Below are 26,518 nucleotides of genomic sequence, written 5' to 3' on the forward strand. Positions count from 1 at the left end.
CAGGATTCCATTTGACCTGAAGGGAAGTCTGAGAGAAGTTGCGGCTTTCCCTCCTACCGTCACAAAACTCCCACAGATATATAGGAAAAGAAAATGTGCCCCTTACATTAAAACCACTTTTCTACTGCTGTGCTATGAACAGTTTTGAGTCTTCCTATTTTTTATTTTATTTTAATATTGTCTTCCAAACCCTACCCTGCTGTCAGGGAACTGTCCCCGGCTCAGCGCAGGGTGGTGGAAGGGCTCTTGGGATGCTACAGAGAGCCCCGGCCCCACCTGACCAGCAGCACCTCCTCTTCCAGCAGAGGAAGCAGTGATGTCTCCAATGGAGAGGGGCAGGCAGCTCAGGGGCTTGAGAGCAGAGGCTCTGGGGATGTTGGAGAGACCCTGCACTCCCCTCGCTCAGTGGGCGAGGAGGGAGACACCCCATTTCCTTCACCCCAAGTGCACCGAGGGGTGAAACGCAAGGAGGGGAGGTGGAGATTTCGGATACTGAAACTCTTACGTTGGAGTCACAGCCGGAAGGGGCCACTCCGGTTTCTGCGAGTGACTGATACAGACATGAACTTGTAGCTTTGCACTGTAAATAGTATGCACAATAAACCTGCTAAAAGACTGGTCGGAGTTTTGCCTGGTTACTCGCGAGCAGCTACCCCAAGGACCTCACAGCAATCCAGGAATCTTTGCAGTTGCTCATGAGCAGGTTCCTACACCCACAAATGTGCCATGATGAGCAACCCAGTGGGAGCAGGCTCGGCGGAGCAAGGAGCCTCAGGTGGGGGAGCGGCAGGTGGCGATGAGTGGAGGAAGGTAGCTTGGGAAGCATCTGCTCTGGCGCACAGGGCAGCGGAGTTGGAAACGCACACTGCGTTGCTGTCCGCAAGGCTGGAGCACAGGATGCAGGATCAGGAGGCTCGAATGGCCCCCATTGGGAGGAAGCTACCAACGCTGGTGAGCAAATTTGGCGGGAACCCCCAAGAGTACCTGGCCTTTAAGACGGAGATTAAATATGCCCTGGATTTACAGACGAGGGAGTTTGCCAGTGATGAGCAGTAGCCTTTGTAGTGGCCCACCTGGAGGCGGGTGCACGGGAATGAGTTCGGCCCCTGATAGCATCGGGAAATGTGCTTAAGGACCTGGGTAGTTTTTTTTGAGGCAATGGATGCGATGTTCACGAGTGAGATACAAGGGGATGTGACACAGCAGGAGCTACTAACGCTCAAACAGGGGTCCACTCACAGTCCGCTCTTATTGGTCCAGATTTGTGGTGTTGGTTCATAAACTGGGCTAAGATCTGCTGTCTGAACTGATGCAGGCATTGTTTAAGATGGGTTTGAACCCAGACGTGAAAGATGAACTTTCCTGCGGTCCCAGACCCAGAACGATGGACGATCTTGCTAAGGCGGCACTCTTCATAGGCGTCCGGCAGGAAGCACGCGTCCTTGAGAAGAGGGGGAGCGTTTCCAGGGCAACCGCATTCCTGAGAAGCCTTTTGGCTGCGCGCCCGGACTGCCACCTCCTGAGCTGATGGACTTGGGGGAGCGCAGGGGGGGGGGGCTTTTCAAATGCTGTGGCTCCCAGGAAGGTGGAGGGAAAGGCTTGGAAGGCGGCCAGAAAATGTTTCCTGTGCAACCAAGCAGACCACTTTGTGAAGGCATGCCCGCAGCGTAAGGGCTAGTAAGGCATGGCGGGAACGGCTGTCCAGGAGGAAGTGGAGGAAGGTGCAGGGAAACGACGGAGCCTGGCTGCAAAAGGGAGGGGCAAGCAGTCAGGCAGACAAGGAATAGAAGTGCCCCGGCCAGATGCCCCGAAGGCAGGAATTGTTATCAAGGTGGTGTTGGAACTCCCTAATGGCTATTTGGTGGAAGTGCAGGTGAGCAAGTGCCAATTTTTTTAGCCGGGACTTTGCTTTGGAACACCAATTGCATTTGCTCCCTATGGATTTTCCATTGCAAGTCACCACCATTGATGGGAGGAAGTTGTTGGGGGGGGGAATCACCCATCAAGCCCCCCTCATGAGAATGAGTGTGTCTGGGCACTCTGAGACGATAGCCTTCAACGTAACTATGGTGGCTGGACCCCCCCCCCATCATCTTGGGCATGAGTTGGCTGAACCTGCATGATCCGGTAGTATCTTGGCATCAGCAGTCGCTTACCTTCGGCTCGGCACACTGCGTGGAACACTGTTTGGGGAAAGGGTGAGCCTGCAGGGGGCAAGCAAGGTCCCCCCAGAATACGCAGACTTTGCAAAAGTATTCAGTGAGAGGGAGGCGGACAGGCTGCCTCCTCACCGACCTTACGACTGTCAGATCAACTTGGTGCCGGGGGCCAAGTTGCCTGCAGGGAAGCTGTACTCCATGTCTGACCAAGAGATGCAAGATCTAAAGAAGTTCATTAACAAAAACCTGCGGCGAGGTTTCATATGAGAATCTAAGGCGGGGGGGGGGGGGAGTCCAGTGTTCTTTGTGGACAAGAAACAGTCCAAACAGCGCCACCTTGTGATTGACTTCAGAACTGTGAATTCCTTGACGGAACCAATCACATTTCCCATGCCTCGCATCGACGATTTGTTGGCAAGGGTGAGAAGGGGCAAGATCTTCACCAAATTGGATCTCGGGGGGGGGGGGATAACCTGATCAGGGTCCGAGAGGGCGACGAATGAAAAACAACCATGTTTACCCCATTGGGAGCTTTTGAATATCTCGTTATGCCTTTTGGCCTACAGGCAGGAAGTCCGTGTTTCCAGGCCTTTATGCACGTGTTGGGGCCTCTCTTGTATAAGAACTGTGTCTGCTTCCTGGATGACATCCTAGTCTATTCAGAGAATGAGGAGCAGCGCGTGAAACATGTGAGAGAGGTGCTGGAGAAGTTGAAACAACATCAGCTCTACGCTAAACTCGAGAAATGCCCATTCCACGCCCGTGAGGTGGAGTTTCTGGGATACCGGTTGTTGGATCGGGGTCTGGCCATGGATGAATAGAAGGTTAGGGCGGTGTTGGAGTGGAAGAGCCCCAAAACGAAGAAGGACGTGCAGCGATTTCTGGGATTCAGCAATTTCTACTGCAAGTTCATCAATAACTTTGCACACATCACGGCGCCCATTACAGACTGTCTGAGCGGTAAGAAGAAGTTTCAGTGGACACAAGAGGCGCAAGCAAGCGTTTGAGCACTTAAAGAAGGTTTTTGCGTCGGAGGAGCAGCTGATCCATGTGGACCCCAGCACCCCCATGAGGGCGGAAACGAACACATCAACAAGGCCATCAGAGCTGTGCTCTTGCAGCAAAACACTGAAAGGGAATGGAGACCTTGTACCTTTTTCTCCAGAAAGCTTAATAAGTCCGAAAGGAACTATACGGTGTGGGACAAGGAGCTCCTTGCAATTTACACTGCTTTCAAACAGTGGCAGCATTTCCTGGTAGGAGCATGTCAGCAGATCCAGGTGTGCACTGCTCACAAGAACCTGGAATACGGGCATAGCGCAAGAGTTCTCAACCAGAGACAAATTAGGTGTGCAGAGTTTTTTGCAGGTTTCAAATTTAAGATTCAGTATGTTCCGGGTGAACAAAACGTGCGGGCAGATGCGTTATCCTGGAAACTGGAGTATCTGGAAGAGGAGGGGGCACCGGAGACCAGGCACGTCTTCTCACAGGACACATGGACCTGTGGTGGGACTATGGAACCGGTCCGAAACACCAAGGAAGATGTCTTTGCTCAAGAGAAACTTAGGGAGATCAAGGAGGGTATTCAGAAAGTGGTGGTGGGGGGTGAGTGTTCAGACTCCTGGGCTCTCACTTGTGGGGTGCCTCAGGGGTCTGTTCTCTCCCCCATGCTTTTCAACATCTACATGCAGCCGCTTGGAGAAATCACAAGACAGAGGTACTGTTTTGGGGGGACATGAGGCGGGCAGGTATAGAGGACTCCCTGGTCCTGAATGGGGTAACTGTGCCCCTGAAGACCAGATGCGCAGCCTGGGAGTCATTTTGGACTCACAGCTGTCCATGCAGGTGCAAATCAATTCTGTGTCCAGGGCAGCTGTTTATCAGCTTTATCTGGTATGCAGTCTGAAACCCTACCTGCCCGCAGACTGTCTCACCAGAGTGGTGCATGCTCTGTTTATCTCTCGCTTGGACTACTGCAATGCGCTCTATGTGGGGCTACCTTTGAAGGTGACCAGGAAACTACAACTAATCCAGAACGCGGCAGCTAGACTGGTGACTGGGAGCGGCCGCCAAGACCACGTAACACCGGTCTTGAAAGACCTACATTGGCTCCCAGTACGTTTCCAAGCACAATTCAAAGTGTTGATGCTGACCTTTAAAGTCCTAAACGGCCTCGGTCCAATATACCTAAAGGGGCATCTCCACCCCCACTGTTCTGCCCGGACACTGAGGTCCAGTGCCAAGGGCCTTCTGGCGGTTCCCTCGCTGCGAGAAGTGAGGTTACAGGGAACCAGACAGAGGGCCTTCTCGGTAGTGGCACCCACCCTGTGGAATGCCCTCACACCAATGTCAAAGACAAAAACAACTGCCAGACTTTTAGAAGACATCTGAAGGCAGCCCTGCTTAGGGAAGCTTTTAATGTTTAATAGACTATTGTATTTTAATATTTTGTTGGAAGCTGCCCAGAGTGGCTGGGGAAATCCAGCCAGATGGGTGGGGTATAAATTATTATTATTATTATTATTATTATTATTATTATTATTATTATTACCTCAGTGGCAGGCAGGTGAGTAAGATCTACAGCATTAAATGACTTTTCCTGCGCTCCCAACATATAAATCTCCCAGTTTACCATATAAATCTGCTATAAATTTCTTTCTCCTTACTCCCTTTCAGCAGCCCAGCCAAGTATCCCACAATAAAACTAGAGCTCTTCCTAGCACTTTTCGTTCATCTGATCTGTTTTGGCAAAAATCTCCATGTTTATAGCCTTCTCTGTCATCCCCTCTGAAAGTTCCATCACACTCTGTGGAAAGACCTCCCTGCCCACCAATGTAGACCCATCTTGCAAGTGGGAGAGACTTGAAATGAACATTTGGCCTGTATGGTGAGGCTACTTGGAGCCGCCACTCCTTGGATTCCTTTGTGGTTCATTAGGAGCAGCTAACACCCCCCTGGCTGGATAAACTGGCTTTTCACCCAATCAACTCCATGGATGTTCTTCTGAAACCAGCTACAGCTTTTGGGGTTGCAGCCCAAGTGCTTGCAAATTGGAAAGGTTCCTAGGGTTTAAATGGGGTCTCTTTGGTTTGCAGCAGTTGTAAGGGCAAAGACAGAGACTTCAGAACTTTGGGATGCATACACACACACACACAGCTTTGGAACCTATATAATTGAGCCCTGTTAATATCTTTATGTGTGTTTCTTGACAAGTGTACATGAAATGTAACTGGGAACTAAGCAGGTGTCCAATGGAGGAGCCACGTTCCAAACTTTTTGACACACTGCTGCACTGCCTCTTCTCAAAAGCACTCAGTATTCTATTTATGCCCCTTCTGAAGATAAAACAAGAGCCCCAATGTCGGATCAGGTCAAAGGTCCATCTAGTCCAGCATCCTCATTCCAACAGTAGACAACCAGATGCCTCTGAGAAGCCAACCAGTAAGCCTTTACTCACTGTTTCGGAGCTGGTATTGAGGCATGGCACCTTTGAACTTGGAGGGTGCATGCAAACCATCACGATTAGTTGCCACTGATAGCCTTATCCTCCATGAATTTATCTAATCCTCTTTAAAAGCCATTTAAGCTTTAGTGGCCATACAGTATCTGGTGGTATCCAGTTCCTTTCAAAGCAATTTCTAAAGCAACCATTTTCCGTATGCAGAGAACTTGACACACTCTGAAAGCAATCCTCAATGCCACTGTCCTTGCAGGTCAGGTTTGGTTTGTATTCTATAATGAGATAGAAGTTGATTTTGCTGAGTGGTCATAACTTCCCTGTATGTCATTATTGTAGAGGCACAAAGAGTAACTTGGGGATCTGTTCAACTGTGACTTGCAGCCATGGATTGCATCCAGCCTTGCACTCATACTCTCCTTTCCATATCTTCATGGCTGTAAAAGTTAATAACTGAAAAGAGTTGAATGCACACGCTTGAATGCAGGGTTTTGTGACAAGGGCTGTTTCTTTCTCAGCTTTTACTTTTATTTACTGCAGTCTTTGCCAGCTTACTTCAGGGTAAGCAATACCATTTTTATTGTATCAGAACTGTCTCTGTCCCCACTAACTTCTTTATTCCAGGATAGTGCATGGCATCTTGTCTGCCTTCCTTCTTACAGTCTTCCTTTCAGAACTGGATGTTTGTCGTAAACCAGGGAAGTATCCAGAGAAGCTGCTCCAGTGCTATAAGACCCAGCTTTGTCTTCACTGTCCACAGGGCACATGTCTTGGTGACACCATCTGTAAGAGTTGCCGCAAAATCCTTTGTGTACAACTGATTTAAACTGGAAATCTGGTTTTAAACTTTAAACCCATCAATGATTCTCCTACTGCATTAAGCAGAGGTGGTGAACCCTTGGCCCTCCAGGTGTTGCTGAGCTACATCTCCCATCAGCCTCAGTCAGCGTGGCCAATCATCCAGGCTGATGGGAGTTCTAGTTCAACAACTTACGGCAGGCCATAGGTTTCCCACCAGGCTAAAAGCTTGCAAGAAACTGCCCTGATGTATGTTGGAAACTAAATACCATCTCTTCGCCATAAGCATCAACATTTAATATTTATATTTAGTAAAGAGATTTGAGACCATCTGTTCTACCATCCATGTTCACAAGGCACATGTGGCCCCTTTAGAAAACCAAATAGTACAGGGCAGCCTACTGGATAGATTTGACTGACCACTCTGAAATGCTTATGTGAGAGTTGACCGCCTTCCCACCAATATCACACAGCTCTGTCCTCTCATTATGTTCCTCTCTTCCTTCCCTATGTGCATACAGCCTGGCTCTCGAGCCGCACGAGAGGTTGTCCAGTCTAAACTGCTGCTCTTCAGCCCTGACAACTGCACTGACTTTCAGCATTCCAGGACTGCCCCCCTTTCTTAAGCTGTTAAAAATATGAATGTGTCTCTGCCATCTCAGAAATGGCTTTGGAGGATGGGCTAAGCTTATTCAATACCTCTGAGCAGTATAGATGTCTGTGGCTGACGCATTCGGCCTGGCAGCATATTCCAGCAGGAGAACTCCTATGTAAAGCAAATATATAGGTGGTTAACATTACTGGGCTATCGTCCAAGTAACATTATTCTGCTACAGCAGGGAGGGGAAACCTCAGTTACAGGAGTCAAATATGGCCCTCAAGCCCTCTTAACTTGGCCCTTAAGACTCTCCCTAGACCAGGGGTCAGCAAAAATTTTCAGTGGGGGGGTGGTCCACTGTCCCTCAGACCTTGTGGGGGGCCGGACTGTACATTTTTTGGGGGGAGGGGGAATGAACGAATTCCTATGCCCCACAAATAACCCAGAGATGCATTTGAAATAAAAGCACACATAACTCTCCCTAGACCCACCCCTCGCCACCCTTCTGTCACATCCTATTTGCATGTTTAGGCTGGCTGGAGTATTCCCTTGAACTCTAATAATGCTGCTTGCTGGAGGACAGGGGTGCATAGAAGCTACTCTATTGTAAAAGGTAACATTTACATTTATTTATCCACCACTTTGGGTTTTGGCCTTACTTATCAGAGGTCTGAAGTCCCTAAAAGGTTTCCCTGAATGGTATGCAACCCTCTAACTGAAAAAAGTTCCCCATGCCTGTGCCAGAGAGATCTGCCAGTCATACGTGAGTCATTCTGGCCCATGGTGGGCCTTTGTGGCATTTAGATTAGTCTGTTAATATCCCCCCACCCCCGTATACACCTTATGCCACAAAAGTAACAGCAGTCCAAAGATCTAGTGCCATCTCTTTCCCAACCCTGCGCATGGAATATTACCCCTGCCTGGTCTTTGCTCAAATTAATTCCAGAGGCAAACGCTGAAAAATGGGATTTAAACTAGAAGGTAATGAAGATAACGTTGCCTGAGGAAGTAGTCAATAGATCAGGTAGTCACAGGTGGTGGAACAGATAATGGCAGTGATTGGGAGCAACAAGGAAAGGTGACCTGGCCATTGGTTTCTCTGAAATTACACTGATCACTGGCAACCTGCTTGCTTAGAACTACAGTAGTTCACACAGACAGGGAATGAAACGATCACCTCAATGATAATGAACTATTCCAGCATGATGTGCTGGCTTTCCAATAAATTCAGTTCTGTGCTGGAACTTAAATCATTTTGATCTCCATTGATTTGGTGCTACCCTCTTGTGTAGTGCTATGTGACATATGTTGTTAGTTGTACTGAGGGAGCCAGACTCTCTTTTGTATAGGGAACTAGAACACATTTTGTGCCCGTCAAAAATCCTCTATTGATTGTCACGGTATTGGAAACAGCTGTTTTTCAATTATGGATTTCTTCTCCCTGTCCCAAAGTAAATTTATTGCCTCTTTTACATTAAGACATTTTACACCTGCCTGAGATGAGTCACTTGCTACGTGGCTGTGCATCCAGTCAAAAAAATGCCACTTTTTAATCACTGGTCATAGACTCGCAGTGCAGAGTTGGGTTGGAAGATCACCCAGAAACTAGCAAAGTGATGATTTAACAGTATTTTTCATTACCTCCATAGATCCGTGCCAGAGCATAGGCAAAGTCTCTTGCAGACAGCTGCATCCCGGCTTCTCCCTTTAAGCTTATTTTCTGAGTGAACTGTCTGAGTTTATGGAGAGCATTTTGCACTATTTGCACAGAAAGTTCCAGTTCGGAGACGCTAAGCGCCACCTTCAACCTGGCCTGCAAGGAAATCAGTCATATGGTAATCAGTGTTTCTCGAAACAGCCAGTACTGCTGTCCAATCTAAACCATCTTTTCAGCCGTTAGCAAATCTTTACATTTTCCCCAGACAACTATGTTGATCTGAACAAGAAAGAGCCTTGGGGTACCTTAAAGGATTTACAGTTGTTAGTATGACATAAACCTTCAAGAACTTGAGTCCACTTCATCACATGCGTAAGTGTTATCACATTGTGCAATGGGGAGGGGTGGAGTCTGTAGTCTTCCAGCTATTGTTAGACTACGCCTATCATTCCTGAATAGTGCCCATGCCAGCTAGCTGATGGAGACTCCAAATCCCATGTTGCAGCTTCCCAACCAGATCTTGAGGGCCATGTCCCTCTCTCTTGGCATAGAATAAACACACATGATGTTAGATGGAATGAAATACAAAAATACAGCCGGGATCAAATACGTTAAACCCTGAGTCAGAGCTTTCCAAACTGTGTTTCATGTATAAGTGCAGCTGGTATAACCTTCCATTTGACAGCATGGCTAAGAATCAAGCCGTCTATGCTGGATGCTATTGTCACCTCTTAATAGTGGCCTTCTCCTCAACCTGTTGCCCTTTGCATTTTGGACTACAACTTCTGTTAGCCCCAGCCAGCATGATGGTTAAAAGCATAGTGATTTCTTAAGTGCTTTGGCCTCTAATACACACACACTTCTATTCACAAACTCTAGAAAACAAGTTTTCGTCTTTATATTAAAGATATTTGAGTTTTGTCTCTTTGAAAACCGCTCTAGTGTGCAGTACAGACAAAATGCTGCAATCTCTTCATCACAGCTGAGGGCACAGGAATGGATGTGGCTTATGCACTCCTTTCCACCTCTTCTGCAATCTTAACAGTGGTTTAATGCAGCCTTCCCCAACTTGGTGCCCTCCAGATGGATTCAGCCGCAAACTAGGCTATGTTCAATGTGTTGGTTCTGGTGTATAATACCCTATAGACCTTGGGACCACGGTACCTGAACGTTCATCTCACCCCCTATATACCCAGTCAATGATTGTGCTCTGGAGGTGAGGGCGTTCTGCAGATGCCATCTTAGCAAGAGGTTCATTCCACATACTGTAAGAATCAGGCCTTCAGGGTCTGGCACCTGCCCTTTGGAATCTGCTCCCTTTGAACATTAGGTGCCACCTCTGTTGCCTTTTTAGTACCTGCTGAAGACCTTCCTCTTTCAACAAGCCTTTTAAGTGGATATATTTCCCAGTCTGCATCTGTACTGGAATGGTTTTTAAATATTTGATTGTTTCATTGCTTGCTTGCTGCCTTTGGCTCCTTTGGGTGGAAGGATAGAATATAAATTTAATGAAATTACACACACACACACACACACACACACACACACACACCATCAGCCCCTGCCAGCACAACTCTGTTGGCCATGGCTGTTGGGAATTGCAGTCAAAACCATTTGGAAGGCCCCAGGTTGGAAAGTAGGTATAGTTTAGGATTACATTGGTAGCAGTGACATTAACAGTAATGTGTCCTTGTTGAGGAATGCTCACCTGGGCAGTAGAGAAAAATGCATCCAGCACTTTTCCTTGGCTCTTAACTAGGGAGCGCAGAACATCCAGAGAGAGGATATTGGTTGTTCCTTCCCAGATAGTTAGCACCTGTCAGGGAGTCAGAGAAAAGTGGGACAGCAAACAAAATTAAAAGGGAAGCCAAAATCTAAGACGTTGGGAAAAAGTTGAGATGTTAGTCTAGTAATGGATGGAAGAGTAAGAACAACTGCATGTCACTCCAGATGAAACATTGCTCCTGAAATCTCTGCAATATATCAATCTCTGCTAATCTGTCACCCTCCAGATGTTTTGGACTACAACTCCCACCAGCTCCAGCATTCTATGGCTGTGCTGGCTGAGACTGTTAAGAATTGTAGTCCAAAACAACTGGAGGGCTCCAAGCTGACAAAGACTGAAGGAAGTAAAGTATAAAGCTGATAAACAAATTGCCCTTCCTGGTCACAAAATACACTGGGCAGCAAGGTTTTAGAGTTGGAAAATGGGTAGCAGAGGATGCTGAGCTCTTTCCCGACAGCTGCTATCTACGTCTGTGATGTTCCCACCCATACTATATTAACAAGCAGGGGAATAGCATGGGGGAGGGGCGCAGAGGAGCAGGCTCATGATATTTAGGGGGAATGAGCCACATAGGGATCCCTATCCCACCATGCCAGCTGCTGGGGGTCTCTCAGCCCTGGAGCCTGGCCTGGCCTGACTGCTGTGTCCCCCTCCCCCTTGCTGAATGTCTACCTGGCCAGAGTCAGGGTGGAGTGGGGATTTGCCAGCCCTTGCCCATGTCGGCCAGCCAGGCTTCTCCCTGCATGGGCGGGCAGCGGCGTAGCCCCAATTGGTTCAGGTGGCCAGGGCTGAGCTAGCACACAGGCTCCGTGAACCCTCCATGCCCCATGTGCGCCCACCCAGCAGTGTTGCCAGTGACGGAAAGCCTGGCATGGTGTGTTCTGTGGGCAGTATGTGTACCGCTCCCACCCAATGTGCACTTGCCCCCAGCCACCAAAAAAGAACAGAAGACAGCTGTTAACAAGTGGGAGTAAAATGGTGACACATGCCCCCATCCCTTCTCTGATGAAATGCAGTCTCCTGAATGTGCTTTGCAATAGAGAAGGGGTTGTCAAGGGCTTCATTTCATGTGTCTGCAGTGTATCGTGTGGTCTGATCTTAACTTGGCCTGTATCTAATATGTAAACAGACATTTTGGGGGTGTTGCTTGATCTAGGGCAGGGTGGGCACTGCCCTCCAACTAATATTTTTGAATGCTCCTCCCATCCCAAATATAGTCTCTGTTTGTGTTTGCATAACTATTCCTCGATAGTGCTCTTTGTAGCTGAGAACTGGTCCATCTTTCACAATCTGCCAGCTGTGTTCATTTGTTACAGCAGACGGAGGGTTGGGGCATCTTAGGAGACTTATATTGGCTTACTATAAATATTAATCTTTGAAGAAATAACATTGGCACTGAGGGAATGTATCTAACTCATGATTAACACCTGCCGTTAAATTTGAGTCCCTGGTATTTGGCGAGTAAATCCAGTTACAAGCTGCAGGGACACCGTATGAAGCTGCTCTTTCTAAGACATTCTGTATCAACAGCTGGTGCATTCTTAATCCTGGAGAAACACATACAAAGCGTACATTTTTGAACTGCAGAAATTTTACCTGGAGGAAGCGTGAAAATAGCTAATTCTATTGTGAACTTAGAATGCCGTGACAAGCAATGTCTAAGCTCCTGAAGACTCCAAACAATGGAGCCACCACCAACATTCTGAAGCCAGTTTTTGTCCCCTGCTCTACCTCAACAACACTGCTGTAGGATATAGGCTGCTGAAAGAAGGAGAGGCTGAGAAAAATGCCCTTTTTGCAGGGGGTGGGTGTGTGGCTTAATACCTGGGCATCCCGTAAAACTCCTGCCAGGCCTGTATCTTCCATGTAGCCCTGCCCTCCAAAACACTCCAGCCCTTCTGAGATAACAGCAACAGCCTGCAACAAAGACATGTGGTATGTGCACATTCCCATTAACCTTGAACACCCAGAGATCTGTCTCTGCCCAACTCTGACAACTTCATATACACAAGGAGCACCTTACAGACGTGTCAGCAAACTGGAGTGTGGGGAGGTGAAATGTGGCACATTTGCACCATCCCACTTTGCACTGTCTTCACCAGATTTAGGTACCTGGGAAACAGTCAAACTACACTAAGTATCACAGTGGTGATAATAATATGACAATAAACCAAACCAAACCAAACCACCACAAACTGGCTGATAAATGTAAAAGGGAATTTACTAGAATAATAACTGAATAAGGATGGAATAATGACCATTCAAACAAACAGAAACATATTACAATGCCATGTGCGGATCAATAATAGTTCTGCCAAAAACATGGAATGAATAATATGCATGGTGAACGTTCCAATGTCTGAATAACTGAACCATTCAACAAGTGGCTGAGCATAGAACAGTATCCTGATGCCAACAGAAGGTACAAAACAGTTTGTAAAAGATGAACTAAGTGGAGAGTTCTTCAGTAGGTCTACAGTTGACTCCAGTATGATGAAACGAAGGTCGGTGGATGAAGGAATAGAATGAAATGTTCCTCAGTAGGTCTTATATTGCCACAGGTGGGCAGATCAAAGAAGACATGTCCTCCGGATTTGCAACAGGTTTTGCCACAAAGCTTCATCAGTTCAAGGCTGTATGATGCAAACAATACTCAAATTACAATGTATATTAATACAAAAGAATTGTAAATCACAAGGAACATGCTGTACCTTTAACCATGCAACCATGTAATGATTAATTACATTCACTTGCAGTTGTATTTAAGGCTTGAAGCAAGTTTGTTCATCAAGCGGTGTCTGTGAAGTTTCCTCTTTTGTGCTGTTTTGTCTGATTAGGTAAGGCATAGCAAGTTCCTTGAGATTTACAATTCTATTGTATTAATATACATTGTAATTTGAGTATTGTTTGCATCATACAGCCTCGAACTGATGAAGCTTTGTGGCGAAACCTGTTGCAAATCTGGAGGACAGGTCTTCTTTGATCTGCCCATTTACATTTATCAGCCAGTTTGTGGTGGTTTAGCTGGGAAACAGTGATAAACCTGTATAATATCTGGGGATGAGAAAGGCTTGTTGAAAAAGAGGATCAAGGCTAAGGGACCACCTTAGGGCAGAAGCCCATCCAGGAAAACATCATTCCAATATCTTTATATTAGTTCCATTTCTTGAATACGCTTACCCTGGCAGGGTGTTACCATTTCACAACCACTTGGCCATTAAACAATTACCAACTTTAGTTCTTTTCTTTCCTTTCCTCTTTCCCCCCACAATTAGCATCTGGCTCCTCTGTTAATCATCCCTTTTTGCTTCAGAGCCCAATATGTAACTAAACCATGAAACCAAATTCTAGGCCTTGAAACACTACTTGTTTCCCAGTGTAAAGTTTGGCAACAGGCGTCAGCAGCCGAAGCATGTGCTGGTCTTGCTCAGTGTCTTTCTTGGTTTCTTCCAGTCCAAGCAATCTCCCCATCTCCATCATCAGCAGGAATGCTCCTCGTGCTTGCACCTGCAGGAACAAGACAGCCTGGGATCATGTGGAGGAGCACACAAGGTTCTTAGAACAAGTAAGACTAGGCTGGAGAAACAAGGATGTCATATTGGGCAAGGGCTGTAGCTGAGTGGCAGAACACCGGGTTGGCATACAGAAAGTCCCAGGTTCAATCCTTGGCATATCCAGGTAGGGCTGGAAGTGTTCCCTGCCTGAAACACTGGAAAGCCAGTGCCAGTTATTGTAGACAATAATGGACTAGATGGAAAATGATGTCTTACTCAGTATAAGGCAGCTTCCTATGTCTTAAGGATTTTAGCTTAGTGGTAGAGCATTTGCCTAGCATGCATTGGGTCCCAGGTTTGATGCCAGACATATCCAGGTAGGGCTGCCTGAAATCCTGGTTCAGTGCCTAATATATCCAGGTTTCAGCACATGGAGCTGAAAGAGGCTGTGAGAAAGAACCTCACTCTTCCAACTTCCTCCTTCGGCTCTATGTGCTTTTCAAGGGAGAAAAAGGAAACCACCTTCACCTCATGACCAAGAGGAACCTGAATGTGGTGGGGAGTCTCATATGCTTCGTAGGTTGCAGGGGAAGACTTCAAGGGTCAAGGTCAAACAAAACCAGCACCTCCAAATCCTCACCTCCATTCGAGCCAAAGTCTGCATGTGCAAGGGGTGAGCCTTCAGGGGTTTTCCAAAGGCTTCCCTCTTGGTGGCATAATCCCTTGCCAGGGTGATCACTCTGGAGACGGAAGGCAATTTTTAGCTAATTAAATGCACTTGACTATTTTCCCTGCTCTTGCTCTCATATCATGCTATACTTATACTTTAGATGCATCATTTTGTTGCTCACATACTACAAACACCCTACCCCCTAGATAGCTCTGATTCACAACACAAAGTCAGGGAGGATTCTTGTTAGCTGGCAAGCCCATTGGGAGATCACTCAAATCTGGCTTCAGAAAGTGGCAGAATTTGGAGCAAGGCCTCTCCTGATGACCTTAGTGCCCAAAAAAGGTCACATGTGAGAAGACACGCCCCAAGGTCACAAAGGCCACAGCTCTTGAGAGGAGTGACTAACCCGTGGCCCTCCAGATGTTGCTGGACTACAACTTGCACCAGCCCCAGCCCCAGCCCCAGCCAGCATGGCCAATGGTCAGAAATGATGGGAGCTGTAGTCTAGCAACATCTGGAGGGCCTCAGGTTCCTCGCTCTTGCTCTGTGTAGACTTCTGATTGAGGTAGCTAATTGTAGCTCACAAGCAGTGGTTTTATTTGAGAGATAGTAACATGGAAGTTAGAGGGACCCAGGTGGCGCTGTGGGTTAAATTCACAGAGCCTAGGGCTTGCTGATCAGAAGGTTGGCGGTTCGAATCCCTGCCATGGGGTGAGCTCCCGTTGCTCAGTCCCAGCTCCTGCCCACCTAGCAGTTCAAAAGCACGTCAAAGTGCAAGTAGATAAATAGGGACCACTCCAGCAGGAAGGTAAACGGCGTTTCCGTGTGCTGCTCTACTTCGCCAGAAGCAGCTTTGTCATGCTGGCCACATGACCCGGAAGCTGTCTGCGGACAAACACCAGCTCCCTCGGCCTATAGAGTGAGATGAGCGCCGCAACCCCAGAGTCAGACATGACTGGACCTGATGGTCAGGGGCCCTTTACCTTTACCTTTATAACATGGAAGTTACCATCTGCACCATACACTGCAAGTGCATGATTCTCCCAAAGGAATCATGGGAACTGTAGTTTACTACCACAATTTGGAAACCAGGAGTTTCTTAACAGCATTTTCACAGTCAAGCTCATCTTACTTTAATGCTTATTCAGACAGCAGCATGATTCAAAGAGCCATAACTAAGCCCAATGGCCCAGTAGATCTTAGGGAAGGGGACATGAATTACCTTCTCATACCCGAAACAGCAGAAATGACATTGTGGATCCTAGTGATGGTCAGCATGTTTGCAATGGAAGCCACACCCCGGCCCTCTGCAGAGATCTGGAAGCATGAAGCAGAGAAAGCCAGAATGCGGTTAATTGGCATGGACTGGGTTGCAATTTAGTAAAAAGGAAATCTATTTGTTTTCTCTCATGTTCTCCCTGGGACATAAAAGCCTATAATAACTTTTCTGCCTGCCCGTAACTCCTAAGTAGAGCAGTGGATCTCTGCACAAATTCCTCAGTAACGAAATATGTACACACAGCATAGTTGCGTAAATACATATCTAGCCTTTTTCTTTTTGCTCACCTTGAGTGACTTGGCTCCATTTAGGAGCAGCTCTGCGGTCGGCAGTTGCCTTGTGCCCAGCTTGTCTTTCAGCCGTTGTATCTCAATCCCATTCAGCTTCCCTTCCTCATTGCGCATCTTCAGGTAGAACAGAGACAGACCTTTGGAGCCCTGCAGGCGAGAATGCAAAGGTGAGAAACACTGACTGGTAACAAGGAGAATGGAGCTAGAATAAATTCATTGTGCAATGGGAAACCTCCAGTCTGTGAACCAAATTAGGCCATACAAGGGTTCTCTTTGGCCTGTGAAGCTGTTTTCTGCAAACCAAGCCCACCTGATCCTCAACTGACATCATGTGTGAAATAACTATGTGGCAGGTAAAGACATGGCTGTAAGGGAACAATCAGGATCCTTAAAGTGTACTACTCGGGATAGTTTCTTGGCAAACAAGGTGTGCTGTCAGTGCTGATCAGCTGTTCGGTGATCCTGCAGGGATTGGCAGTGCTACACAGTTCTCAAGTGGGAGCTTCTTAGTGCAGCTGATTCCTGCCCAAAGTGGGTCATGCTATAAGCGCTGATCAGCTGATTAACACAGCAAGGCCCAATGGATCATGTGATATCAGGTGAGTGGCAGGTAAGTGGCCCCAACGCCTGTCAAAATGGCCAGTGAAGGACCCTGTTTCTCACCCCACTTCCACATCACTGATTACTGCTTGTCAGCTGGTCCTTCAGTTTCCCAACTAGGAATCTGACCTGCTGTATTTGTCCATCAGCAGTCATGCTCCTTGCCAGTGTCAAAGTTATATCTGAATCGGTGGCTGAAGTAAACCATTTCAAGCCATGGAGACTGTAGCTGCCATCAGGGAGTTCCAGGGCAACTGTCTCTGTGCCACTAGCTGCAAGAAAAGAACACCCAGTCTTAGCTGCTGCTGATCTTCACAAATAACCAGCACTGGCTTCAAGCTGAAGAAAAAGCAACATTATCATTCAGCAGTGTAGCGAAAAAAGAAGCTGGCACCTCAGTAACTTTGGGGAAAGGCCATGGCACCTGCTTCATATGCAGAAGGTTCCAGGATCAAACCCCAGCATTTCTAGGTAGGGCTGGCAAAGACCCCTGCCCGAAACCCTGGACAAAAGCTGCCAGTCCGTGTACATAATACTGACTCTGTATAAGGCAGCTTCCTATGTTCCTAAAGTGAAACTTAAGCAATAGGAAAACTTAAGCAACTACAATGTTTGCAATCCATAGGATTGTCTATATCCTACCCACCAGTAATGTTGCCGTCATGATTACTATGGGCGTGGCCTATGTGACATGATAATAGTAATAATTTATTATTTATACCCCGCCCATCTAGCTGGGTTTCCCCAGATGCCTGCGGATAGATCTGAATTCAAGTTTCACAGAATCACATGAGAAAGCATTAGAAACTATCATCTTTTATTCACATAGTCATGGTGGTGCTATGAGTTAATTGAATTTTTAAACTGTGAGACTGCACATGCTTAGAGTATTATCTTTCTTATTACCAGGATGGTAAACTGTTTTTCATTTGTTCGTTTTCCTTTTCCATTAGAAATGTGGAAGCAGTTAAAAGCATGGAATGGAAGAGGCGTTGGGGTGGTGGGAGAAGAGAAATGTTAATAGTGCATTTCACAACAGACGTTATACACATGGCCATCTAAAGGACCTCTCCCCATGCCTCAACAGACCATTAGGCTGATGGTATAACATTATCTAGCTGTGCCACTACTCATTTCTTAAGGCATTTTGTACTGTACTGCACTCTGTGTCAAACTTCCCACTTTGGGGCACACTTACCAACATCGGAGCCCCCTCTGCGTTCTGTCATCCACTGGCCAGAAGTCCAGAATTTGGCAGGGTCACGTGATGTCAAGTGGATAAAAACTTCTTCGAGGGGCTTGGGGATCCCCAAGGACTGTTGGGAATTGCAGGAAACAGACGGGAGAAAGAAAAACAAACAGGATTTCCTCTCCTGGTTCCTTCCACAGCAGCCCAAAGCTCCTTTGTCCTGTCATTTGTTGCTCCTCCCTCTTTATTCCTCTGCATGCATTGGGAGACCAGGTGGGAGGAGAGCTGGTCTCAGCAGGAGGGGGGACTCCCTGGATTCTTCAGCAGCCTGCCTCATTTCTGTCTCCTGGCCCCATTCCTCTGACACCTCTGAGTCTTGGCTCCCCTCTGCCAAAGCCTCTTCCGGCTCACTAAACCCTGTTGCTTATTCAGCTTTTGACACCTTCCTCTGACCCTGCATCGTTGTCCCACCACAAATGCCCTAGCTCTGAGCCTTCTTTGTCTGGTGGTTCCCTTGCTGGTGCCTCCCACCACTCCTCTGTATCCAACCAGTCCATGACAGTCAGGCAAGGGAGCTTCCCCACAGAGATTGTTATGTATTGAAGTTCTCACCCTAGGCCACTAGGGGTGTTGTGTATATAGTTTCACTCTGCCTACCGTGGCTGCAATTCTCACTCAGGCCCACATACAAATGAACGATTGAGAGTGCCGCTCACGGATTGGGTAGCTAGAGAGAGTTGTTACTGTTGCATGTTACTGAGGACTATATAAGCAGGCTGGCTCAGCACTTCAGTTCTGTTCCAGCCTGAGAATAAAGAGAGCTGCTTGGAGAATCACTGTGTCATCTGCTATGTCCGCCCACTATTTAATAGAGATCTTACACCAATAACTCCAAATAGTCAGGCTTAGATTTCAGTGATGCCCTGTGCAAGGCCAAAATTTGGCACCCCTTCCCCCAGCCTCTTGCCTTCCATTCTGCTCTATTCATTGTGGTGCCCTGTAGGCTCAGAGCCCAGTGTGGTGGAACCAGTTGCGCTGCCAAAGATCTGCCTCTGAGACAATGACCTCAAGGTTTTTCAGCAAAGCTGAATCTAAGCAGAGCCCTGATGCCACATATGCACCAGTTTTGCTAACTCCCAATCTGACTTTATTAGGGAAGGCCTTGGGGAACTGAGGAATATGTCTTATATAGAGCCAGACCATTAGCCTAGTTCAGCATTAGTCTAGCAGCTCTCCAAGGTTTCTAAATATAGTGTGGGTAGGGGTTTTGTTTTTTGGTAAGGGAAATCTATGGGTAGGGTGTTTTACTTTGGTAGCAGCAGCCCAGAAATGAACCTCCGACTTAGTCTAACTCAGAGCAATGCAATATAGTGTTCTACCTGCTGAGCACTGACTTGTGATCTCACCTCTATTACTTTTGCTGCCCCATCAGTCATGGCCAGAGGACATAAAAAAAACCCGGAAGAAGGTGCAAAAAGGTACAGTTTGGCAATCTGATGAATGCGGCTGTGGAAGGAGAAACAAAGGCTTGCTGAATTTAGAAATGCCAAGGGGAAAATATATTTGTTCTAGAGAGATGTCAGCTGGAATATAACTACAGTATTTTCCGGCCTATAAGACAACTGCGTGTATAAGACGACCCCCAACTTTTCCAGTTAAAATATAGAGTTTGAGATATACTCGACCGCAGATTCTCCACCCGGCGTATAAAACGACCCCCGACTTTTGAGAAGATTTTCCTGGATTAAAAACATTTCATTTTGAATGGCACTGGAGGCAGGGTGGATTTGATTTAAATCAAACTGATTTAAATCACGATTTAAATCACTAGTCAGTAAGGCTTGATTTAAATCATAGTTTTCTACATAAAGACTAATTCTTGCTGGTATAACTTTAATATGCAAGTACATGAAGATTTTTAGAATAACAAATTTTCATATTAGTTTTTTTTATCCCCAGTTTAATAGGTTAATCATTCATATTTGGACAACTTTTCTGTTGTACTTAGGAAGGAGAAAAATAATCATTAACTTAATAATAACAATTTAAATAGATTTATTAGATCCATTCCACTCCAAACAATCAGAAAAATATTGTTTCTATTCTATTCACTGAACTTCTTGAAACTTATCAGTGAAGGGGTTGATTCTGCATTCATAGGTTTGTAGAACAATAGGATTAAGGTCTTTTTCTCAACTCTGATCATGTTATAACATTTTTGCTGTGAAGAAGAGGCATGTGATCTCTGCTGAGTCAAATTCAGTTTTGAGAACTGCAAAAGTAAACCAAGCATCTGTGTAGGCAGAGAAACTGCCCAATAATCTTACACAAACGACTTCCGGCGAGGACGCCATTGCGGGCGGTCGAGGGTCGTTTCGGCAGCGAGACGACCCTGGCCTGCACCGGGGGTAGGAGCTCCGCTACCGCACAGCGGGCTCCGCTAAACCGCAGGTCGAGCGTCCCGCGGCACGGGCTCTCCAGCGAGCCCACTATGGCGCTGAACCCTTCTCCCGTTCCCCTTGTAAAAGGGGCGCGGGAGTGAAGGGACAACGGCGCCGGGCTGTGGAGGTAATGCCCCAACTGGGCAGGCGAAGTGGCGGCTGCCGCCTGCACTGAGCACGTCGTTCTTACCTGATTTGAAGGAAAAAAAGAAGAAACCCGTAGGCCGTGAGTACGGAGTTAATTGGATTTAAAATTTCTGACAATTGGCACTCCGGGAGGAACGTCAAAAGGAAGCCCGTTCCTCCCTTTGTTGCATGAAGAAAATAACATTGTTTCTAGCTGCTGCTGCAGTAGCGGATACAAAGTTTCTATGGAGCTTTTTGACAAGCGAGACCGGCTGAACCCTTTAGGGGAACTAAGATGTTGGAAATATTTCTTCTTTGAAGTTGTTGGATTATAATCTTTTCACCCTGATTCGGGGGGAAATGGCGGCTGAAACTTGTGGTTAAAGATGGAAAAGTACTGAAACTTGATACCCTCTGCCTACTTCTACCATGCTTGGGTTTCGTTTTTAAACTGGCTTTAGATCCGGGTCTGACCCATGAACAAAGGATTATTCTTTTGAAGTTAGAACTGTTAAACCAGAAATTAAATTTGTTGAAGCAGGATGTTGAGGAAAAGTTATATGCAACAGGAAAGACTCTTGAGAACTTTGTCAAACTGGAAGAAAACCTTGCTAGGGAACTTGAGGAAATTTTTGAGAAACAAAGTACAGTGACTATGCAACTCCGAGAAGATGGAAAATCCTGTTGGTGTGAGAGACCCAGGGTTAGAAGACAATTTATATCCAATTTCTGGGGTGAGAGCCCAGAAATGAAGGGAAAAAGATTTTTGAAACTACAATTAGAAGATGACTGGAATTCTGAAATGGAGATGCTGGAAGGTGATGATTTGTGTTCCCTGGAGTTCCCTGCAAGGATGTTTATGGACTGCGTCTTGACCTTTGGTTTTAAAGAAAAAGAGGACATTCTGGACAATGATGTTGGAGGGAGATGGAGAAATGTCTGGGGGGTGATCCCGAGATGGCGAAGGAAAATGGTTAGAAGAGGGATAGGGTGAGAATATTTAAAATATAACTAGGATGGCTCACCATGGTACCCTGAAGTCAGTGTGTTAAGAATTTAAGATTTTGAACTAGTGAAGAGATATGTGAATTGTTTATCAGCAGCAGTTTAAGTAAAATAAGATGTAAGATTTGAGCTAAGAAGTAATAGGTTGTATTATGAAGTAAAAATAAACATTAAGAAGTCTGTTTAGATATTTTGACGGTGATGATTTAAACTTTAGAGATGAGAAGCTATTAGAGTAAATTAGAATTGGAAGCAAAGGAGAGAAAACGGGGGAAGTCCCCCTATGTGGATTTGAAACAAGAATTTTTTTTAAGTAGTAAAAGGAATATTGGTGTTCCAGTTGAGGTTTGTATTTTTTTTTATTCTGTTTTGATTGTTGTATTTGTTGTTGTATTTGTTCTGTTGTATTGTCTTTTATTGTGTGGAAAACCAATAAAATCTTTGTAAAAAAAAAAAAATCTTACACAAACCTCTGGAAGAGCATAAATGACATTGTGAATGGATTAATGGAATTTATTTACCAAAAAATTAAACATATACAGCCTTATTCTACATAATTAAAAAACCAATCTTTATTTCATGATTGAATAACCTTTGGATGGTAATATATTTTCCTCAAAAAGCATTTAAATCGAAAAAGTCCGATTTACATTAAAAAAATCTGATTTAAATAAAAAAAAATCATCCCCCCCCCAAAAAAATCATTGATTTTTATCCACCCTGACTGGAGGTATATGGACATGTTAACCGCCCTGAAGTGTGGCCAACTGAGTCTGCAGGTGTCAACTAAACTGGTACCTCCAGTTAGAGTATCTCCTCTCATAAGCCTCAGCAATCAGCCCCTCCTCAGCCGAGATCTCTTTCATCCTCTTCCAGGCTGGGCAGGTGATAATTTCATCCACACGCCGCCCCCAGGCATCGAAATGCTTGAGTTGTGGAGGGCTTAACTCACACTCGCGTCCCAGGAGATCAATTTCATCCTTCACACGGGTCCCAAACTGTTCAAGGTCCAACCTTACGTCAGCAAACACCTGTAAAGTAAAAGAATGTGGGGAGATGGACTAGTATTTATGTGTGTAGGTATGTATGTATAACTAAACTAAACTAAACTAAACTAAAACATCACAGCGAGCAGAACATAAAACAAAGTATTGGGCTGCCTGTTTGACTTCACCTCTCTCTGGTACTGATCCCTTTAAACTGGGTATTATGTACTGCTGCTATTTGAAATGTGCTTATGCAATAAAGAATGAACCCATCTGCCTGTACTTTTGGACTTTCCTCAGGGACATGGCTTGGGAGACTGTCTTGCACTTAAAAAAATTACTACTAAATAACTGCACATATATAATGACCCATACATAGCTCACCTTTCACCTGCTTCAACTAGTGAGGCTTGTTTTTAACTGTGGACAGCAGCTTGAGAACAGGACAAACTGCTGGCTTCTTGCATAACCTTTAAGCAAGGACCACGTCATGGATGTCCACTTTCCCCTCTCCTCTTTATACTTACATTGGAAGTATTAAATGAGGTTATATGAAAGGAAGAAGTAATAAAGGGTATAACACTGGGTAAAAATGTATATAAAATTAGAGCATTTGCAGATGACATGATAGTAATGGTAGAAGACCCAATGAATAGTATAAATAAATTGCTAGAGAACATGGAAGAATTTGGAAGGGTAGCAGGATTTAAATTAATTAGAGAAAAAACGAAGGTAATGGTTAAAAATATGAATGAAATGGGAAAAAGAAATTTGGAAAAAACAAGCGGTCTGCAAATTGTAAAAAAAAATATTTGGGGATTTATATAACAATGAAGAATATAAATCTTTTTGAGGATAATTATATAAAAACATGGAAAGAAATAAAACACCAATTAGAAATTTGGCAGAGATTAAATTTATCAATGTGGGGGAGAATCTCTACAATTAAAATGAGTATATTGCCAAAAATGCTCTTTTTGTTTCAAATGATTCCGGTAATTAGTAAATATGATATATTTGAAAAATGGAAAAAGGATATATCCAGATTTGTATGCCAGGGGAAAAAACCCACGAATAAAATACAAATTATTAACAGACATTAAAGAGAGGGGTGGATTTGGACTTCCGGATTGGAAAATTTATTACCAGGCAGTACCGGTATGTTTAGGATGGATAAAAGACTGGATTATGTGGGGGAAAAACAGAGATGTTAGACCTCGAAGGATGGAACAACTGCTTTGTTGGCATGCCTATTTGATTTATGATAAAACAGCAGTAAATAGGGATTTCTGAACCACATAATTAGGAGGTCTTTATATAAAGTTTGGTCAACTTATGATCCCGTGGTGGGTTTCTCCACTAGAAGTGGTGGCGGTAAAAAAAGTAAATATGGAAAAGGGCTGGCAACATATCAACAACTAGCAATAAAGGAACAAGGGGAGGTTAAAATAAGACCCTATGAGGAGGTCAAGTTATTGTAATGGCTGGTTACAATACCACCAGATATTGCACATTTTTAATCAAGATAAAAAGGTAGGATTTGAACAGAAAACATCAAAATTACAAAGTGAACTTCTGCAGCCAAATAAAAAAATATCGAAAATATACAATCTCCTTCTAGAATGGGAACTGAAAGATGAGGTAATAAAGGAACCTATGATAAAATGATCTCAAGAGCTGGGTCAAACAATCACTTTAGACAAATGGGAAAGACTATGGAAAACAGATATAAATTTTACAGTGTGCTACTCAATTAAGGAAAATATAATGAAAATGTTTTATTGCTGGTACCTCACACCAGTTAAATTATCAAAGATGTATAAAAAACAAACTTATGTTGGAGATGTAAAACTAAATAACTGTACATATATAATGACCCATACATAGCTCACCTTTCACCTGCTTCAACTAGCGAGGTTTGTTTTAAACTGTGGACAACAGCTTGGGAACAGGGCAAACTGCTGGCTTCTTGTATAACTTTGAAGCAAGGAACAAACACCCATTTGGCTTTTAAATCAGTAAAGGGCAAGATACTTTGCTGTAGGGGAAGAGCACCTGCTTTGTAGACAAAAGGTCCCCAATGGCGGCTCCAGGGAGGGCTGGGAAAGGTTCCCTGTCCAAACCCCTGAAGAGCTGTTGCCAGTCAAATATAGAAAGGACTGAGCTAGACAAGCCAATTGGTTTGATTCAGTGGAATGCACCTTCCTATGTAGGGTCAATTAACACAGCTGAGAGAACAGAACCTTTAGCAATGTACAAAAGATAGTAGTGGCTTGTGCAGTGGTCCTTGGTATAGGAATAGGAATTTTACTAACCTGTCTCTATTTCCATTTGTGAAATATTGGAGAGTATTCAAGGACAGCTTTGGAATTCAGTGTAGGCTGCTACATTTGGATGAATGGGGTGCTGCCCTAAGAGTCTCAGTCTGCCCTCACTTGCCTGCCTCCTTCTTACAAACTGTCTAGGGATTGGGTCCACCTGGCTACTCGTCTTCTTCCTCCTTTGTGTCCCACTTGCTCCTTGTAGAACTCAACAGGGAGGAGGATGGGGACAAACCTAAAATTAGTTGGCTCTGGCATCACCTGCTGTGGGGCACCCTGCCTTCCACTCTACCAGTCTCAAAGGGAACCAGCCACCACCAGTTTGGATACTCTTAATGTCCTATATGCAAAGGATGTAATGTAATTGCATTTGTTTAAATCAGAGGAAGTAATCAAATCCATGTTAATAGTGCAAACTAACTGTGATTCTTGCATTGTAGGGGGTTGGATGAGATTACCCTTGAAGTCCCTTTTAATTCTACAATTCTAGGAGTCTCTAGATGTCACACAACATTGTGTGTGTGCGTACACACATTAAATATATAATATACTATGTGTGTCTATATATATAATATGATATATAAAATACAGACCTCAGTGGGTAGCTGTGATTTCAAGTAATCCTGAAGAAAAGCATCTTCCAGGTATGGATTTCCAATCCTAGGCTGTTCTTGACAAAAGACCCCAATTTCTTTCCTAGCAAAAAGCTCCCTTGGGTGTTGTGAGGAGCATTTTTGATCCATGGGCTCCACTTGCTGATTCCAGCCTTTGGAAAACGCGATTCGCCTCTTGCCCCAAGCTTTGCACTCTTGATTCCCTGCTTGCCCTAACCTTTGCAACCAAACTTTGCAGTATGACAACTTCGTCTTGCAAGGCGTCCACATGGCCAACTTGCCAAAATAAAGGAACAAAGCAAAAGCCAAAAAGCAAAGCAAAAGCGGCCGAAGAAAAAACCTAGCGGGCGTGTTTGTTTCTCCTTGAGCCACCTCCCCCTTCCAACAACATGACTTAAAAAGTTCAGTAAAGGCGGAAGCAGAAAGGGGGCGATCCTGCGTGCATAAACAACTTTAGAAAGAGACAGTTCCTCTGTTGGCCAGGAGGCCAATTGCTCCAGAGGCATGACTGGGGTTTGCATAAAAAAATTAAGAAAAATGGATCTCTTTCCCTTGCGCAAGCAGCCGGCAGAATGAGGCCGGCGAGCAACACCGAAAGGAGGTTTTCCCCCGACTTCGGCAAAAGGAGGAGGAAGAGGAAGCAGCGGAGCAGACTCCCTCTCTATACCCGATTCACCTTCATTTGCACGAAAATAGGAAGCTGCTTTCTACAACTAAGTCAGCCCATTGGTATTATTGTCAACAAGCCCTGGCAGCTATCGCTCTCCAGGTTTTCAGGCGGGGAGTCTCTCCTCGCCCTTGACTGGAGATAGGTGCTTTTTAGGCACTGAACCCGGATTAATGTTTTAATATGAAACTAAACGGCCAGAGGTTTTCCCTCAGACGGAGGTATTTCCCCCCTTCAAGTCAAATAGAATCCTGCCCGTTTCCCGCTTAAATTTAGAGCCCGCCTGAGGAGAGCGTCGGAGTCGACCGTTGAGTTTAGGCGGGCAGCGGGCAGCATTCTGTTCCACAAGAAGGGAAGCTCCGTCTGAGGGAAATTGCG

The 26,518-nt window shown here is 45.3% G+C and overlaps 1 protein-coding gene across 1 annotated transcript; it reads right to left on the minus strand.

Moving 5' to 3' along the window:
* Positions 1 to 6,105: 6,105 nt before the first annotated feature.
* LOC117039207 (acyl-CoA dehydrogenase family member 11-like) lies at positions 6,106 to 25,737 on the minus strand. Its single transcript, XM_033136290.1, has 14 exons — positions 25,453 to 25,737; positions 22,351 to 22,583; positions 19,387 to 19,486; positions 17,990 to 18,107; positions 16,921 to 17,063; positions 16,189 to 16,338; positions 15,845 to 15,939; positions 14,590 to 14,689; positions 13,822 to 13,962; positions 12,280 to 12,372; positions 10,378 to 10,485; positions 8,654 to 8,825; positions 7,114 to 7,180; positions 6,106 to 6,399 (listed from the first exon to the last, which is right to left on the minus strand). The coding sequence occupies exons 1-14, from the start codon at positions 25,600 to 25,602 to the stop codon at positions 6,273 to 6,275; spliced, it is 1,797 nt and encodes a 598-aa protein (XP_032992181.1). The 5' UTR covers positions 25,603 to 25,737; the 3' UTR covers positions 6,106 to 6,272.
* Positions 25,738 to 26,518: the final 781 nt, after the last annotated feature.

The sequence above is a fragment of the Lacerta agilis genome, chromosome 17 (genome assembly GCF_009819535.1).
Source record: "Lacerta agilis isolate rLacAgi1 chromosome 17, rLacAgi1.pri, whole genome shotgun sequence".
Classification (NCBI taxonomy): domain Eukaryota; kingdom Metazoa; phylum Chordata; class Lepidosauria; order Squamata; family Lacertidae; genus Lacerta; species Lacerta agilis.

What these genes read in the sequence shown, in the direction of transcription:
- LOC117039207 (XM_033136290.1), bottom strand. Translation starts at nt 25,602, where the DNA reads ATGGATCAAAAATGCTCCTCACAACACCCAAGGGAGCTTTTTGCTAGG. An exon ending in AATCACAGCTACCCACTGAG is followed by an intron (nt 22,584 to 25,452) that starts GTCTGTATTTTA and finishes TTTACTTTACAG; the next exon opens with GTGTTTGCTGACGTAAGGTT. An exon ending in GAGTTTTACGGGATGCCCAG is followed by an intron (nt 10,486 to 12,279) that starts GTATTAAGCCAC and finishes ACTCCCTGACAG; the next exon opens with GTGCTAACTATCTGGGAAGG.